Consider the following 18,487-nt stretch of genomic DNA (forward strand, 5'->3'; position numbering starts at 1 on the left):
AACTGTGCTTTTCACATTTTTATCGTCCACCTAGTTGCGAGCACAAGGCTTTTAGCTCATTTTGTATTTATGACACCCAAGAGCTGGGACATTTTTCCCCAGAATGCATTTCGCTTTGTGCGGTGTATGATGAAGACATTAAAAATGGAGCCAGACACTGTTCCTGGACTGTAGCCTAAAGAAACACATCCATACCGCTTGCTTTTTTTCAAAACATTAGCTGCCTGTTTTGTGAAGTTCATTGCGTTTGGACAAAATTGTCAGACCGAGAGATCCGTTCTCCAGCGGACAGATCCTGTTACACTGCAATCCCAAAAGTTAACGTCTGGCATTTTTGAGCAGACATACTTAATATAAGCTTCATGCGCTTTTATTTTCTTATTGTCACCGCCTGAGAGCTTTGAGTTGAGATTTACCGTGGAGATCCAAGACCTCTGTCGGGCCCCTGTTTCAGATCACAGAAAGGGGGGCTCTGCTTTTTACAACCCCCTCAGAGTGAGAGCAACCGCATGCAGGGGCCCCTGAATTATGTTTGTCTGTTCTCAAGACATGTTCATTGTTTTCACATTCTCCAAAAGAGGCTTGGGAGGAGTGAAAAGATGAATTACCATCAGATGAAAAGAATGGCTCTTTTTTTATTTATTGCCGTGTTAAGTTTGCTGACTCTTCTTGAATTTTAAAATATGACCAACAAAACACAGTTTTTATAGCCAGATGGGCATGGCACATCCAAATATCTGACAAAAGTGTTTTATTTGCAGTTATACAGCGAAGAGGTACCTGGTATTTAACGTTTGGAGACGTTCTGCCGTCTTCTGTAGACATTCCACAATCTCCTTTCATTGGGTGGCTCCAGTTGATGTTCTCTGTTGCGTGGCCAAGCGTCAGGTTTATATCTGTGTATAACACAGACAAAATCACAACAAACTCGCTCGCACGCACTCCAGAGATGCCGACGCTGGTTGTTTGTCTCCGCTGACGTCCTTGCATGAGTTTCTCTTTAATGTGATATCTAGTTTTGGGAACAGCAGCAAGACTAGGCAGCTTCATTTGTTTTCTAGCATCGCTAAGCTACTTTTCTTCTTAAAAAGCAGGTCATGTGGTATTTTAAAGTGTCCTTATATTCTGTTTGAGTGCCCAACAACAGGTTTAAATACATCTGAGGTCAAAAAACATTGTCATTTTCTCAGAATATATATTTGCACAATGATTTTGAAACCATTTGTCTGAAGCAGTTCTGAGCTTAAGGTTGGTAAGCCCCTCCCTTCTATAGGCCTACTCTGCTCTAATTGGTCAACTGGACAAGTCTGTTGTGATTGATTTTTCCATATACAATGCAAAAGCTTTATCGTGACTAACTGATGAAACAATATAGTTTGTAAACCAAAATGTGTCTACATTCTTTATTATTAAACAAAGTGATTAGAATGACGACAGTCTACATTAATCGACACATTCTTCAGAAAACAGCAAATTATCAGAACTATTTCAGCAAGACAGTTATCAAGCTGCCCTAGGTATACATCACATAAGCACAAAAACCTTGATATTTTGAGCACTTGAATGAAAATGTACACATAACGTATCAATCGTACTTACAGGTTGCGGTTTGGAGACACTTGTTGGTCCAAATAAATAAGGTATGGAGTTATCTTTTATGGACAAGCGTTTAGCTAATGCCATGTTGAACTTGCCAAAATTAGAGAAGAAGTCCTCGATAAAATGACAAACACACAACAAAAAGGTTCGAATTGTGTTGCTGTGGTATCATGGGAAAAATACATTTTTAACTACTGATTCTTCACATTATCATCTTTAGGCAATGAAAACAAAAGCTTGCTTTCACAGCACAGAACACAGCGTCTTGTCGACATGATGTAAACACACTAACTAGTGGAAGTGTTTGTGAACAGGTCAAAGTGTCCGTATTTCACTGCCGTAGATTATGCTCTTTCTGTTTCTCGAATGTGATTGGCTGATAAGTGCGATGTTAGAGGGATATCGGAACTCCAACTGCCATTTCGCAGTTTGTAATCATATCATTCTGCTTGTGGTACTTCTTAAAGCGGGTGTCATGGCAGACGCCCAAACATTGCTGTTTTTGTGTCACTGAATGTAGTTTTAAGAGGTTTTCAGGCGAGAATGTACTTGTTCATAATTCAAATATGCAGTTAATAAGCATAACGTCTATTTGAACATTTGCGTCAACGTTTTTGGACATGTGAGCTCCAGATAGTCAGCGGCTGTTCTGTGTTCGTGAACCCATCCGAGAGTGCCTCACCTCGGCCAGATCTTCTGGAATTTACTGCTGGCTCTGATGTCTCTGTAGTGGTTAAACATGAGATATAATTCATTTTGGGCAAAGTGTTTTCATGATGGTGATTTTAGTTGCATTGTTCCGCCATTAGATGGTGACGGGACTGCTTTTATCAGCAGTAAAGACTTTTACATTAAAAAATAAACGCAGTCATAAACGGAAGTTATTTTTAGTTTCAGCATCAGCTTAACGCACATAACAAATGCACTGAGCAGTGCTGTCTTCAGAAATCACCCTTAATAGATAAAAGGATATTAACGTTACGACAAAGATGACACTTTCCTCAGCGGACATTCAAACTAATCGTGAATATGGGATTGAGCTGAAGAATAAATGCTGTATCAGATGCAGGTAGTCACGATTCAGGGCTCACAAAATTTCAAAATCTCTGGTAGCCCTTCGGGCAGGTACTCTTCAGATTTTGGTAGCCCGAAAATTAATTTAACTAGCCCAAATTAAAAAAAAGACCAATTTTTTTTTTTTTAAATATAGAAAATCAACTAGGAGTCTAATCAAAAATGTTTTTAATACACAAATATAAACAAATATCAAGGAAGTCATTTTATTTCATTATATTTATTTCATTTAGTGTATGTGCAGAATTTTTAAATATTAATTTAAAGCAATTCATGACCCTTTTTAAGATCTGCACAAGTAAAATAAACAGTAATGGGATTGGACAATGTAAAGTAGAATATTAAGCCATAAAATGGCATGATTTAAAATTCAGATACAGTTTCACAAAAAAAAAAATATCTTACACTAAGATATACATTTCATCCTTTATACCATTAAAAGGGATAAATTGAGTATATAATTTATTATATTTATTTAAAACATAAATATTACTGTACTTGTTTAGATTTTTAGAAGGCACCTTAACTTTTTACATTTACAACTGTGTTTGTTGCATAAAAACATGGGTCGATAATTGCAATCATTTGACCATAAACAGTTGAAAAAAAATGTATTGGAAATGAAAAATTGATTCTCTGTCACGAAGGGGCGCTTTAGGAGCGCTGAAATATTACAGTTTCCATAGTAACAGCTGAACACAAAGCAGCATTAACGCAGTTTTATCAGGCATGAAATGAAAATGCCAACGACGCGTTTCTGAGGACAGTCGGTTCCCTTCAGATACGTTCATATAAAGACATCCGTGCCACATTTTGTCTTTGACATGTACAGCATGCATATTTCTTCAGTGACATCATTGCCTTTTGAAATTTAATCCTGCCCTATTGCGATTCTCGTCTTTCCGTCCTCAACTGTAAGACCTCTTAAATTATAATTAAGCCGTTACTTATACTTTTTAACATATTTAAAACTTTTTATGGCCTTAAATTTGATACAACTAAGTTGAGGAGTTTTTAAGGACCTGCAGGAGCCCTCTACTTTACGATAGCCCGTCGGACAGTCCGGTGTAATATTTTGGTAGCCCGACTGGAAAACAATAGCCCGGGCTAGCGATTTTGCGAGCCCTGCGATTGCTCATTCCATCTCTCTCCCATAATACTCTACATAATACAGTGAGCTTTTAATGCAGTAATACAGTAAGCTTTCATTGAAGCAACTCAACGCTCCTTCGTTACTAGTTCTAAAGTGACATTTTGGTATTAGTAACAGAGGCTTGGGCTCAGCTGTTCACTTTTCATCTTTAGATTTGAATCCGTGGTGGAAGTAGTTCTGCACAAAAGAGGGCTTTTAAAGACACTCTGTTGTTATTTTATGTATTTACACACTTGTGCTGCTGTCAAACTGTTGTATAAATACAATATCCCACTCGTAGACGTGAGATATTGCTGTATATCGGCCAGCTGTGTTTACCTTCTGCTAAACGTAAAGGGAAAACTTGCAGGTGAAAATTCACTTTCAAACCATACAAATTTCTGTTGGTCAACATGATGAATTATTGTGACCTGTGGGGAAATTTTGCCCACCTGTGAAATTTTCTTGTTCTTGTTCCTGTTTAACTCAAAAAATTGACAATCTTCTAAACACAAATTAAGATATTTTTGATGAAATCCGAGAGCTTTCTGATCCTGCATAGACGGCAATGCAACTACTACGTTCAAGAAAGACTTTGTTAGTCATAAAGTCATTATTTTTTGTTTTCTTTGCGCACCAAAAGTATTCTCGTAGCTTCATAAAATTACGGTTTAACCGTTTATGTCACATGGACCATGACAATTTTAACAATGTCCTTACTACCTTTCTGAGCCTTGAACGTGTCAGTTGCTATGCTGTCTAAGCAAGGTCAGAAAGCTCTCGGATTTCATCAAAAATACCTTAATTTGTGTTCTGAAGATGAACGAATGTTAGGCTTGGAATGACATGAGGGCGAGTAATTTTAATGACGGAATTTAAATTTTGCGGTGAACTATCCCTTCAAAGGCTATACGTTTAAACTTCCCTGAAAAGTTTCTTAGATTGTTGGTCAATTAGTAACCATTCTCACTCATCCCTTGCTAATAAGCTGCTAAATTTAAAGTCAAAGTCCTAGTTATGAGCCTCCCTACACAGTGACGTTCGAAGAGTTATTTGTCCTTGTTACGGTCTTCTGCAAAACCATTGTTGAACAGTCTCTTTGTTCTGTCAGCCATCAGATTTCGGCAGCGGTGCAACGCTAAAGTTCCTAATTGAGAAAAATACAGCACGAGCGTTGGAGCCACAGGCAGGCTAATAGGATGCATCTCAGGGGAGGAAGGGCTGGTTGAGTTTTCATGCTTGGTCTCCCTGCTGGCATGAGATTTGATAAGTGTTTCCGTTGGCGACACGCTTGCTGTCGTAGCATGTACGCTACAAGTAATCACGGCTTCTCTGGGCGAATGCTTCCCTTTATGTGTTTTTTGCTTCTTGTCAGGTGTCTTTTATCTTTTTTTGTCTTCATTCCACCTTTTTTTTTACTTTTTAAATTCTGAAAATGTCTTTTTTGTGTTGATTAGAGAAGTGGATGGTGTTTTGACATATATTATGGATAAAGTTTAGCCATATTACTGTAATATAATTTGTCAGTTGCGTCATATTCCCTCACAAACAGGCTAATAGGCTATACGTGACCTACAAAAACGGCTAGATTCACACACATGACGCTTTACAGCATGAACAGGGCATTGTTCTGGTTAAGGAAGGCATAAAACAACATACCCATTGCTGATAAAGCCTGTCCATACCATTTAGCAGTTCACTGATATGTCATCTACTCTTAATTCTATGTAAGAGAAGGCTTGGTGTGCGTTTACCTATGGCAGTAGTGGTGTTTGTAAAGAGAGTTATTCTTTTGTCTTTTCTGTTTTCTTCAGAAGTACACAAAAGGAGATGTTAGCACTGTGTTATTGCTGCTGTATTCTGTTGATTGAAAATAAATGGTAATGGAACTTTCAAGCTGCAAAGGAAAAAAATAACGTAAGTTTGTCATAAGTTAACATGGAAGAAATTTAAGCTGCTATATATTAAAAATCACTGTTTTATGACTTGGCAAGTGAAGAGTCATTGCATCAGGTTTGATGTTATTTATTTATTTTTAAATGTGGGGTTGTATGATTTGGGGGGGGGGGGGGTTGAATTGCTTTTTTATTTTATTTAAAAAAATATATCACAAAAATCGTAAATCTTGCTGTGCTTGTTTGCAGAGATGAAATGTAAACTTTTTTTATTAATTATTATTACTAAAAAAACTAAATAAGAAATATTTCTTTTGTAGTATTTAATGTTTGGAGCTGCTCTGAGAAACTGAAAACAATTTTTTTCCCAAATTCTGTTTTATATTTTTCCAAATTCAGTTTTTCCTTTTTAATTTTTCTGCATTCTGTTTTTTTTTTCTTTTCTTTTCATTTACAAATTTTTAGACTGTTTTAATAGTTAAATTTAAAAATATTGATCAAAAAGCATCTCTAATTAATTGATATCATAAAATGTACACAATTTAACAGCAATTTATTTTTTATTAAGTTTAACAAGTAATATTTTTAAGTTTTTTTTTTTTTTTTCTCTCAAATTCAGTATTATTTTACCAAATTCTGTTTTCCATACATTTTTCAAGACTTGTTTTAATGGTTAAATTTAAAAAATAATATTAATAAACAATTCTAATTGAAATAATAAAATATACACAGTTTAACAGCAATTTATTTTTTTATTAAGTTTAAGAAAAATAATATTTTTAAATTACATTTTTTTTTCTCAAGTTCAGTATTATTTGACCAAATTCTGTTTTCCTTAAACATTTTTCAAGACCCGTTTTAATGGTTAAATTTAAAAAATAATAAAAAAGAAATTATAATTTGAAATAATAAAATGTACACAATTTAACAGCAATTTATTTTTATTACATTTAACAAAAAATATTTTAAGTTTTATTTTTTATTCTTAAATTAAGTATTATTTTACCAAATTCTGTGTTTTCCGTTAATTTTTCAAGACTCGTTTTAATGGTTAAATTAAAAAATAATAAAATAAATGATACAGATTTCTGTGTTTTCCATTAATGTTCTGGATTTTTATAATCAAAAGGAAATGGCTTTTTTGTAATGTAGCTTGAAGAAAAAAATAATTATTTAATCCCAAAAATTGTAAATGTTGCTGTGCTTGACTCTAGAGGTGCAATATAATAATAATAATAATAATAATAATAATAATAATATTATTATTATTATGAAAGTATTATTATTATGTTTTATTTTATTTATTTTTTTCCCCAAATTCCATTTTTCCTTTAACATTTTTCTGAATTCTTGTTTTTTTCCATTAAAAATTTTCAAGATAAAAATTCTGCAATTTTTTTTCTGCAAATTCTGTTTTATTTTTACCAAATTCTGTGTTTTCCATTTTTCATTGATGTCAATCAGTTGATTTTTCTTTTCTTTTACAGTGTTGTGTATTTACATTTGTCTGGTAAATAAATTCCGGTACATTTTTTTTTTTTTCAGCGAAATATTTAATTAAAATAATGTTTTAATAATGATTTTATTAGTAGTAGTAGCAGCAGTAGTATTACTGTAAGTATTCTATTTCTGTAACAGTTTCTGTTAAATTGAACTTGTATTTTGATGGCTTGCTATGAAGACCTGTAAGTTTGAATATGATATGACGATAGTTTTTCTCACAAGAAACTGTAAAATGCTCATGGATTGACTTTCAGAGCAGTCACAGAGATTGTTCGTGTGTTCACGGCGTGCTCATATATTGAGGGTTTTGTATAAATTATATTTGGGTATTGTATAAATTAATTATCCAGCTCAGTTAAATATTTGATATTTGTTAGGGTAGTATGGCTAGTTTACAATCACTTTCTTTCCGTGCAAATTGGAATTGACTGCTTGTATTTCCTGAACACATAAAAAGGCTTTTTTGCCAACAAAGAAGTTTGGAGTTGTTGAGCATGTGCTTTGCTTTGGTTGCTGTGTTGTGTTTCTCTCATATGAAGTGTTTCAAGCGAGACAGGCTCTGGCAAATATAACGCTGATATGATTTGCTTTGAAAACAGCCTGCTCTTGAAACATTTGTTTAGTCTAACTCCAAATCCATGTTGCCTAACCTTGAGCAGCTTCCAGTCAAGACATAAACCATTGAAAATATCTTGAGTTTGTTTGTTCTTTGTTACCAATTGCAACTATATATTTTCTTTGTCTAATGGGTTGACTGGTTGACTAGTCTTCACTTTGTTTTCTCTCAGATAATGGAAACCAGCTGACTGACGTCTGTTGTTTTATTTCTTCTCAGGTACATGTATTGGACTGACTGGGGGGAGGAGCCAAGAATAGAAAGGGCGGGAATGGACGGCAGCAGTCGACAAATCATTGTCCAGAAGCAAATCTACTGGCCCAATGGACTAACCATCGACCTCGATGAGCAGAAACTCTACTGGGCGGATGCCAAGCTCAGCTTCATCCACAGGGCCAACTTGGATGGAACGGCTCGGTCAGTTTCCTCATTCTTTCACACTTATTCTCAATTCATCTCCTTGTGTTTCTTTCCCTTTCCCATCCGGATTGGAGTCGAATGGTATGGAGTCTGTGGCCCAATCCAAACACTCCCTGCACGTAGGCCCGGTTTGAGACCCCCTCCCCTCCCTACTTCCGCCCACTCTTAACTTGAGATGACCTCCGTGCCATATACCACTGTAACCCGATCCCGCTTGGCATTATGGGTATGATTCGGGCCCCCAAGCCAAAGGGTTACATTTCCTTTTGTGTATGTAGGATTTCGTAGCAACTTCAATAAAGAAAGGTATGTCGGACCCTCTGCTATGTTAAGATTTGCATTGCTAGTCGATCTGCAGGAGTCGTATGGTCTGACTTGGCCTGTAGTCTAGCAGACGTCACTGAAGGAGGGACCTGCCCTATATCTAGAGACCAGAATATCATAGAGACGTATGTGACAATTGAGTCCTTCATTGTTTTAAAGTAGCCTTCTCAATTCTTTAAAATAAACACAGTAAACTATTGAATCAAATTAAAGGGATAGTTGATAGTTAAAAAAAAAAATTTGTCATTTACTCACCCTTATGTCGTTCCAAACCTGTATGAGTTTTTCCTCATGTTTAAATGTTTGGTTCTTCAAAATATCTTCTTTTGTGTTCAACACAAGAATTAAATTTATACAGGTTTGGAACGACATGAGGGAGTAAATTATGAGAGAAAAAAAATTGTGAACTGTTTCAAAAGTGTCAATCTTAGTATACCAAAAAGGCATCAGATTTAAGTGATTTTTAATTTTGTTTAAAAAATAATAATAATTTATTACATTTTAATAGTCAAGTATTTTTTTAATGGCATACCTATTCTTATAGTTGTCAATCTGACAAGTTATTTTTGAATTATTAAATTGATAGTTTGCTCCTTCATGGATTTGTCAAAAAAATCGTAATTTAAATAAAAATAATTTTGTTTAAAATTTTTTTTTAATTTATTAAAATAATAGATTAATATATATGTAATAATAAAAAATAATATATTTAAAATAAATTATATAGCAGACGTCACTGAAAAAAAAATATATATATGAAATTAATAGTAGGCTCCTTCATGTAAATATCATTTGTTGTCTGTCAATTTTTTTAAAATAAATAAATATTAGATTAATTTTTCTGAATTGCAGTTGTCAATATAAGTTTGATTTATTTAAATTATTTTAAATTGTTTTATTGATAGTTGTTTCCTTAATTTTCAAATCATATCCTGAGTCTTCAATAAAAAATAGAAATGTTTTTTTTTTCTGTTTATTGCTTGTTTTTCACAGTTTTCATGTTTACTATCATGAAATAATTATATAAAATCCTAATCCATTATTTATTAAAATGCTAATTTTTCTAAATTAATATTGTCAATCAGAAAAGTTTGATTTACTTAAATTACTTACTGATTTATTTTAAATGATTGATTTATACAGTTAAATAATGGATAAATAATGGATTCATTTTTCTGAATTGTTGTTGTCAATCAGAAGTTTTGATTTAAATTATTTTACAATTATTTAATTGATAGTTGCTTCCTTCATTTTCATGGCATATCCCCAGTCTTCAATAAAAAAAAAAAAAAATGTTTTTTTTCTGTTCATTGCTTATTTTTCGGTTGTTAAATTTTTTGAAATTTTTACTCTCAAGTAGTAATTACATCAAATTTGAGCATTTTAGTAAATAATGGATTTATTTTTCTAATTTGAAGTTGTCAGTCAGACAAGTTTGATTGATTTAAATTATTTAATGATTTATTTTAAATATTTTAAATAATATATCCTCAGTCTTCAATAAAAAGTATGTAATAGTAATATCTTTTTTTTCATTATAATAAGTAATGGATTATTTTTCTAAATTGCAGTAGGCAATCTCAAAATTGTGATTTAAATAATTTTGCATTTATTAAATTGATAGTTGGTTCCTAATTTTCAAGACATATCCTTAGTGTTCAACAAAATGTAAATGTAAAATGCTTTTCTGTTAATTGCTTGTTTTTCGCAAAGTTTTCATGTTTACTCTTAAGTAATAATTATCCATTATTTGTTCAAATGCTAAAATTTGATATAATTATTACATGAGAGTAAACAGGAAAACATCAAAATTCTTGGATGAATGAGAATATGACTTGAAATCAATTAAATAATTTTGAAATCATTTAAATAAACTTTTCTGACTGACCATTTCAAATGGAAAAAATCAATCTATTATTTAATAAAATTTGATATAATTATTACTTATCCATTATTTGTTAAAATTATAAAATAGATTTTTCTAATTTGAAATTGTCAGTTAGAAAAGTTTAATTTATTTAAATGATTTTAAAATGATTTAATTGTTTGGTTCCTCATTTTTCAAGTCATATTCTCATTCATCCAAAAATGTAGATGTTTTTTTTTTTTTCTGTTTACTCTCAACTTGACTTTGTTTGATTATTCTTTGCTCACAGTTGTGTAACCTCAAAAATAACACAGAGCATGTAGTGTAATTCTGTCAAAGGTCTTTTTGACTGAATCAGACGTGAGTAATAGCAGTTGTCGTACAGCTGTGGATCAGTGGTGCGCGCTTGATTCCGGCCTCTTAACGACACTTGTGGCATTAAGCAATTAATTTCAGCCTCTGCTGTCCTCACACACAATTGGCTGAAGAATAGACGCTTTGAAGGGATTCTGCTCAATGTCACATCCTAATGTAAATTTGTTAGCGCTTCCCTTGAACCGTTTACACTCGGTTGTGTTTAGAATAAAAAAGCCGTTCGGACACCTTTGTTTATTAGCCTTTTCACTTTGCTGGCTTCAAACGTGTCCGTCGCTACCAAGAGTGCGTCAAAAGCTGTGAAAAATCTGTTTGTAATTACCTTTCCAGAGTGCTGACCCCCCCTCCAGCACCCCTCCCCTATTCCGCTGTTCGACACACGCTATTAAAATTCGGGAGGGTGAACAACATGTCAAGTCTAACTCTTCCATGCACGCTCACGCACACTAAAACAAAAAAATGTATCCCCTCTCGACCCACTACGGCTTTGTGATTAATGAGCGACGCTTCTCCGAATGCGGCGGCACTATGGTTCTGAACACTTTGATCCGCTCCTGTTTATTTATGTCAGGCGGTTCAGAAAGCCATCGTTCGGCCAGACAAACGCGACACGCGGCGCTCCGATGGACTCCGAGGGAACTTCACTTAATAAGGGCAGCTGTGCCGTTAGAGAACGGGATGACTCCCTACTAACGACCGAAACAGATGCGGACTTACAGGTCGATGACAGCCTGATTTGTTTAATTCCCCCCTCTTCTTGGAAAAGAAGTCCTACGGGCCCCCCAAAGGGAGAGGGGGGGTGGTTCGGTTTCGCATGAGCTCCAGATTTCCTGAAGGGTCTAAAAAAGACCTCAGTCCTCAGTTGATGTTGTTGGCTTGTTGTCGTGGTCTTAAATTCCCTTTCTATATGCCTTTTGGAAAGGGTAATACCTGTAGGCCTCTTATGTCTCTGAAATTAAGACATGTAGGACAACCAGAGTCCCTAACTTACATTTTACTGGAGTTATTTCCCATATAAAGAATTCCAAATGGATTCATAAAGCAAGCTGGCTTGGAATGTCTGTTCCCTGTTGAAAGACTATAGACATTCCAAGCTGGTCCAGGCTGGTTTATATCCATCAGTGCAGGTCTAACTAGTGAATATCGGTTGCCAAGCATGGTTTTAATATCAATATTGTTCTATCACGATAGCAAAGTCTCAATATTGTCGTGGTCACATGACGATATGAAACGATAGGTCTTCCAGGTGAAAAGTGCAGCTTTTAACTTCTTATACTAACATAAAAGGTCTTAAAGTTGTGTTTTGGCCCATTATGCTTTGACACAGTATCTGTCAAAGAAACTAAATCCGAAAGCACAATATGGCTTAATCCCTTCAACAATTTTGTTTTGAAAGCGAAACTCGCACTTCGTTCAGGTGATTAGCTCGTGATCCGGTGTTTTCCGTGACTCAGAACAGCTTTGTTCACAGTGAATGCAGTTTATTGCATGTGCTGTGAGTTTAGCAGCCTTTTAGGAACGCAATGGCCACCAGTTATGCTTTATTATCGCGGCAGATGATTACAGCATTTCACTAGATTTGTTGTAAGCCTGTTTTCATTGAAGCTGGAATTTTCCTTCAAAATAAAGCGGTCTAAATGCAGTCCAAATTCAGAATATCTCTTTCAAGTGTAGAAATTAGGAAAGAAGTATTGTAATGTAAAGCAAAAATTATATACCTATTAAATGTTCATTTTCATTTATTGTACAGTGCAGTTTTTAATAAAACAGTATATGGCTATTACTGTCATTGTTGTTGTTGTTATTATTATTATTAACTTAAAATGTACAAAAGTTTTAAAAAAAATTCCAATACTTTATTTGTCTTTTTTTTTTTTTTTTTTTTTTTTTAATATAAATATCGCAATAAATATTGTATATTGGACTTCATATCGCAATATTATCGGATCTTGAGATTTTGATATCGTTACATCCGTTTTACTTTTGAGTCCTCAAAGTTTTTTTTTTTTATCAAATGTAAATTCATGTCCCATTTAGATTTTCTTAGATAAACAGTATCAGAAAAAAATCTATTTTATATTTTTACATTAACAATGTAATCAATATTCGATTTATTAGAGCCACTTATGAGTCTAATCCTACCCGTTTTTAAGCATTTTATGTTTATTCCAAAATAATAACTCAAGGCAGTAACAATTTAAACAATATATTTATGAACGTGTGTTCAGCTGTTTAACTTATTTTACTATTAACTAGTAACTATTTTTGAATTTTCAGATCATCAAGGCTCAGTAAATATTGGTCTTATCTAAGAGTGCGAGTTGTTTGTTTACTTTTTTAAATTAGTCTTCCCATAAACGCCATTATTTTGTTCATTCAGACTGATTCTTGAACGCAGAATGCGCACAAACACAAGAGGCGGCAGGATTTATCACATGAACCAATCACAGCCGAACACAACCACTCATTTTTCAGTCATATCGCGATGGAGGCATTGCCTACTCTCATTGACTTTCCCCCATTTATTCTCAATTAATCCCCACTAAACTCACCGCACTCTTTCAGGGGTCTGTTAAAACTCAATGGGCTCAGGGGAGGTGAGAGAGACTTTTTGAGCTGTGTTGTGCATGACTTTAAGCACATCTAACGTCCAAAATGCAACATATGTTCTTCATTTAAGTAGGGTGTGTATTTACATATGTGTTGATGCTTACAGGGAGGCCGTTGTGGAGGGTTCCCTCACTCACCCGTTCGCCCTCACTCTTTATGAAGAAACGCTCTACTGGACAGACTGGCAGACCCGATCCATCCACGCCTGCAACAAACATAGCGGAGAGAAGCGGAGGGAAATTCTTAGCGGCATTTACTCGCCGATGGACATCCAGGTGCTGGGCCAAGAGCGGCAGCCCAACAGTAAGTCTACACATCTACAGAAACTCACAAAACTAGTTGATGGATGGCTGGGTTTTTGTCAAACCAGAACAAAATACACATTTTTATCCCAAGACCAATGAGGTTTAAGTGCTGTTTTGAAGCTCTAATACACATTAAATTTTCACAATCTATGTTTGTGAAGGAACAGTAATGTCTAATGTTGGACTCAGGTCAGGTTCCCTCAAGAGATCCTTCACATTCCATGTTTAATTTTTTAGGTTGCTCTTTCAGCACTTACTGTACTGTCTCTTTGTAAAAGTGTCGGCCTTTTGGCCCATTAGGCAATCTGGGGAGAATAGTTCTCAGGGAATGAAATTTTTCAAGTGTCCTGCATTCCACTCTGAACAAATAAACACAGTTCCTCAGTGGAGACGGGGAACAGTCCCAGCACGATCCCACCCCCACCTTAGTCTGTGTATGTGTGAGGATGTGGGTGTGGATTGCTCTGAAACATTTAACAGCCTGCAAAGACCCCACTAGGTAAGTGTTTGTTGTGTTGGAGGTAGGATAATAAAGAAAGGATGAAACAACCATCATGCAAACAAACAATGAAGATCTAGACCAGAGATTTCAACCAGGGTGGTTCAAGCAGGGTTCAGTGGGCACTTGGGAAAAAAATGATATTTTGTTAAACCTTAAATACAGTTGAGGTCAAAAGTTTACATCTCCCTTTCAGAATCTGCAAAAAAAAAAAAGAAAATCAGCATTTTTGTTTATTTGAACCCTTTCCAACAATGACTGTATGGTTTTGAGATCCATCTTTTCACACTGAGGGACTCATATGCAACTATTACAGAAGTTTCAAACGCTCACCGATGCTCCAGAAGGAAAAACGATGCGTTAAGAGAGGGGGTGAAAACTTTTGAACAGAGTGAGAATGTGTGCATTTTTCTTATTTTGGCTAAATATCATATTTTTTTTAATTTAGTATTGCCCTTCAGAGGTTACAGAAGATAGTTAAATGTTTCCCAGAAGACAAAATAAGTTAATTTTACCCTGATCTTCAAATGCTCTTTTTCCTTCTGAAGCACAAGTGAGCATTTGAACCTTCGTTTGAACACAAAAATGCTGAAAAACCAAAGAATTTGTCGGACCCAATGAACAGCGGGCAGTTTAACTGTTTAGGACAAACAAGGGACTTATGAACAACTAACACAAAAAAAAATGTACATCATTAATTATGTTTTTTAAATATATGCATTTTTATTATTAAAGTTGCATAGTCCAGCTTTATACTAGTTCTCAGAAATGTGCCTGTATTGGTATTTTGTGAATTTCCTCATGTGTCCTTGAACTGCGGACCAGTCATCAGTCAATGTGCTGGGCAGACACCACATCTGCGTGCAGCACGGACAAGAGGGGGGTAACAAGTGTCGGGTCAGGGCCGTTTGTTTTCCTGATGGAGCAGATGCATTTTCTGAGAGGCTGCGACGAGCAGTGCGTGACCTGGTGGAAATGGAAAAACCTGTTACAGGAAATAAAATGTTTTGCTGCCACCTGCTTTTGTTCAAGGGTTGCAGTTTTGTTTGGGAACTGAGCTATGTTGTTTTGTACCTCTTTTGTAATCTGTCAAGTCACAGGTGAATAGGAAGTTCAGGGCCGTTTGCTGCCAAATAACACATCATGTGAGTGAAATCTCAAAAGAGAGTCCCAAAAATAGCATGTACTGACCTGAATAAGATATTTGACATGAAAGACATTTACATATAGTCCACAAGAGAAGAAAATAGTTTAATTTATTAAAATGACCGGTTCAAAAGTTTACATACACTTGATTCTTGATAATGTTGTTACGTGAATGATTTTCAGTGATAGTTGTTCATGAGTCTCTTGTTTGTTCTGAACAGTTAAACTTCCCCCGTTCTTCAAAAAAAAATCCTTCAGGTCCCACAAATTCTTTGGTTTTTCGTCAGTTATCCAGCAATCACTGTATGATTTTGAGATCCATCTTTTCACACTGTGGACAACTGAGGCACTGATGCTTCAGAAGGAAGCACAATGCTTTAAGAACCAGGGGTGTAAACTTTTGAACAGAATGAAGATGTGTGCATTTTTTTATTTTGCCTAAATATTGTTTAGTACTGCCTATCAGAAGCTACAGAAGATACTTACATGTTTCCCTGAAGACAAAATAAGTAAAATTTACCCTGATCTTTAAATTCTAAAAGTTTTCACCCCCTGGCTCTTAATGCATTGTGTATTCTTCTAAAGCATTTGAACCTTCTGTAATAGTTGCATATGCGTCCCTTAGTTATGCTCAGTGTGAAAAGATCGATCTCAAAATCATAGTCATTGCTGGAAAGGGTTCAAATACACAAAAATGCTGAAAAACCAAAGAATTTGTGGGACCTAAAGGTTAAAAAAAAAAAAAAAACAGAAGCAGTTTAACTGTTCAGGACAAACAAGGGACTCATGAGCAACTATCACTAAGCAAAAACAAAACACAGCTGTGGTTATTTATATACTAGACCTGTATTTACAATATAATTCAGTGCTCTGTCAAATTAATCACCCTACCTGGTGGACTTTCTCAAATTAAGGTTGGAATTTGGTGAAACATTCACACACTCTTTGAATCGCTGTGTTTTTTCTGGTCATTTTTTAAACCAGGAGGTCACTGCTCTTTGTAGTAATGTCTAATAAACAGTGGTTTTATAGCTTTCCTCTTTCCCTTTCATTGCTCCACAGTTCAAACTCCATGCAGTGAAAGAAACGGAGGCTGTTCCCACCTGTGTCTCCTCTCCCCCATGCCGCCCTTCTATAGCTGCGCCTGCCCAACAGGGGTTAAACTCAAAGAGGACGGAAAGACTTGTCGACCAGGTAAAAAAAAAAAAGTGTTGATTTGAATGCTTAAAGAGTCCCATGATAGATAGATAGATAGATAGATAGATAGATAGATAGATAGATAGATAGATAGATAGATAGATAGATAGATAGATATGGCTGCTTTACTATGAAGAGGATGGAGTGGTTTTGTTGCATTTTTAATTTTATTATGATGTCCCTGCTCTCGAGCGTAAAATTAGATTTTTATGAACTGTGGCCTTTCATGGGCTGGTTTTGGTATGAGGATTGGCGTACTGTGCATCTATAAAACGTTTGCTTGCCGTCCCGCACAGAAGACCATGACAGAGACTAATGTTTGGCAGATGGTGGTTCATTTGGGTTTACAATTTAGTCAAAATTACTCTCCTCTGATTCAGCAATCATAAATCACAACCTTATTTCATAACAGCTGACAGACTCCTTTTTCTCATTGTCATGGGAGGTTTAGCCTAGATGAAGAGCTGGCAGACCTAGGTCAAGGTCATCATTTAGGTCAGTCCAAGGTTTGTGCGTTTAGGATCCAGTTCGGGAAATCATTTGTTTGAGTTACTTAGGGGTTTGTATACATTCCCTTGTCTCCAGACTCCTTAAGGAATCCCCCCGCTTATTGTAAACTGTTGATGAAGTCATTGTGAGGTCCTTGGAAATACCAGGGAATTTTAAAATGACATTTTTCAGGTTTGGAAAAGTCTTGGCATTGCATAAATTCTTAGAAATCATATAAATAATCTGTTCAAATCATTCTGAACGTGTCTGAACAATTAATTAGCTGCTTGGTCAGAATTTGTTAAAAAAAAAAAAAAAAAAAAAAATTCAATAAAATTTAACTTTAATAAAAAGAAGTCTTGGAAATTCAGTGGTGAAACTTTGTGGGAAGTATAAGGATTTTCAACAGACCAATTTTAAAATACAACAAATAATATCTATTGTAATTGTTCAAACATTAAGAATGTTGTGTGCACGTAAATTCATATAAAAATTAATTCATTTCCTTAACTTGCTTAACATTTTTTAGATGTCCTCAGAAATTAAAGTGTATAGAAATTAAGTATTTGCTTTTCTTTTCTTTTTTTTACTGAAAAATTGCAGTCGGACAGAACATTTTGGCGTCACGTCATTGACCCTAGTATTTCAAAATGCATTCAATTGAATCAATTTGTCCTTTTATTCTTAATGAGGACGTACATTAAGAATTAAGGGCTATTCTAAAAGCAGGCTTCACCCCCTGGCTTGCTCAAGGATTTTTTTCCCAGCCTCTCCAGAACAGACTTGTCCATTGTATCTGTGCACCCAGCCTGTTAATGACAGACTGCTCTTTTATTAGAAAAAAATACATTCACCCCTTCCCAAGTTGCTCTGCCTTTCTACTTGAATTTATAACTCCTTCAAATTTGAGGCAGTGTATTCCCAGGCCAGGAAACAATGAGAAGTATTCTTCATGCCTTCATTCCAGTGGCGCAATTGAAACATGGAGCAGTCCAGAGTTGCGTTAGCGGAGGACAGGGGAGGTTGTCTGGCCTAATGAAACATATTCCCACTGACCTCAGGATTAAGCAACTCTCCTGAAAAGTTGACAACTAATCAGAGCAAACAATAGCCCATTGTACTGGACTTTGATTAGCGGCAAGGCAAGGGCACGACTGGGTCCGGTAGGACAAAGGATTAGCATGAGCAAACGTCCACACCTCGTACTTGTTTAGCTTGGGTGGCTAAATTGAAGGCATTTGTTTTGGTTTTGTCAGACGTCCACTCGCTTTGATAACATGCAAGGCAGAACGAAGGACAAATTAAAACCAAAGAAGCCCCCAAAAAAGCTTGAGAAACCCTAGAGGAGCTGTTTTTTCCTCTTCTTATTGGTGTCAGCGCTGATGGATGTCACTACTTATTGGGTGCCGTGGACCGCAGCTGGTGTTGTGGGTACT

The 18,487-nt window shown here is 35.3% G+C and overlaps 1 protein-coding gene across 1 annotated transcript in view; it reads left to right on the forward strand.

The window, feature by feature from the left end:
- Positions 1 to 18,487, forward strand: part of lrp5 (low density lipoprotein receptor-related protein 5) — a 98,154-nt gene that overhangs the window by 16,835 nt on the left and 62,832 nt on the right. Inside the window, exons 4-6 of the mRNA XM_073831581.1 lie at positions 8,039 to 8,236; positions 13,522 to 13,718; positions 16,428 to 16,559. Coding sequence (XP_073687682.1) covers positions 8,039 to 8,236; positions 13,522 to 13,718; positions 16,428 to 16,559 — 527 coding nt within the window. The remainder of the gene's footprint in view (positions 1 to 8,038; positions 8,237 to 13,521; positions 13,719 to 16,427; positions 16,560 to 18,487) is intronic.

This window comes from Garra rufa, chromosome 25 (genome assembly GCF_049309525.1).
Source record: "Garra rufa chromosome 25, GarRuf1.0, whole genome shotgun sequence".
NCBI classification, from domain to species: Eukaryota; Metazoa; Chordata; class Actinopteri; order Cypriniformes; family Cyprinidae; genus Garra; species Garra rufa.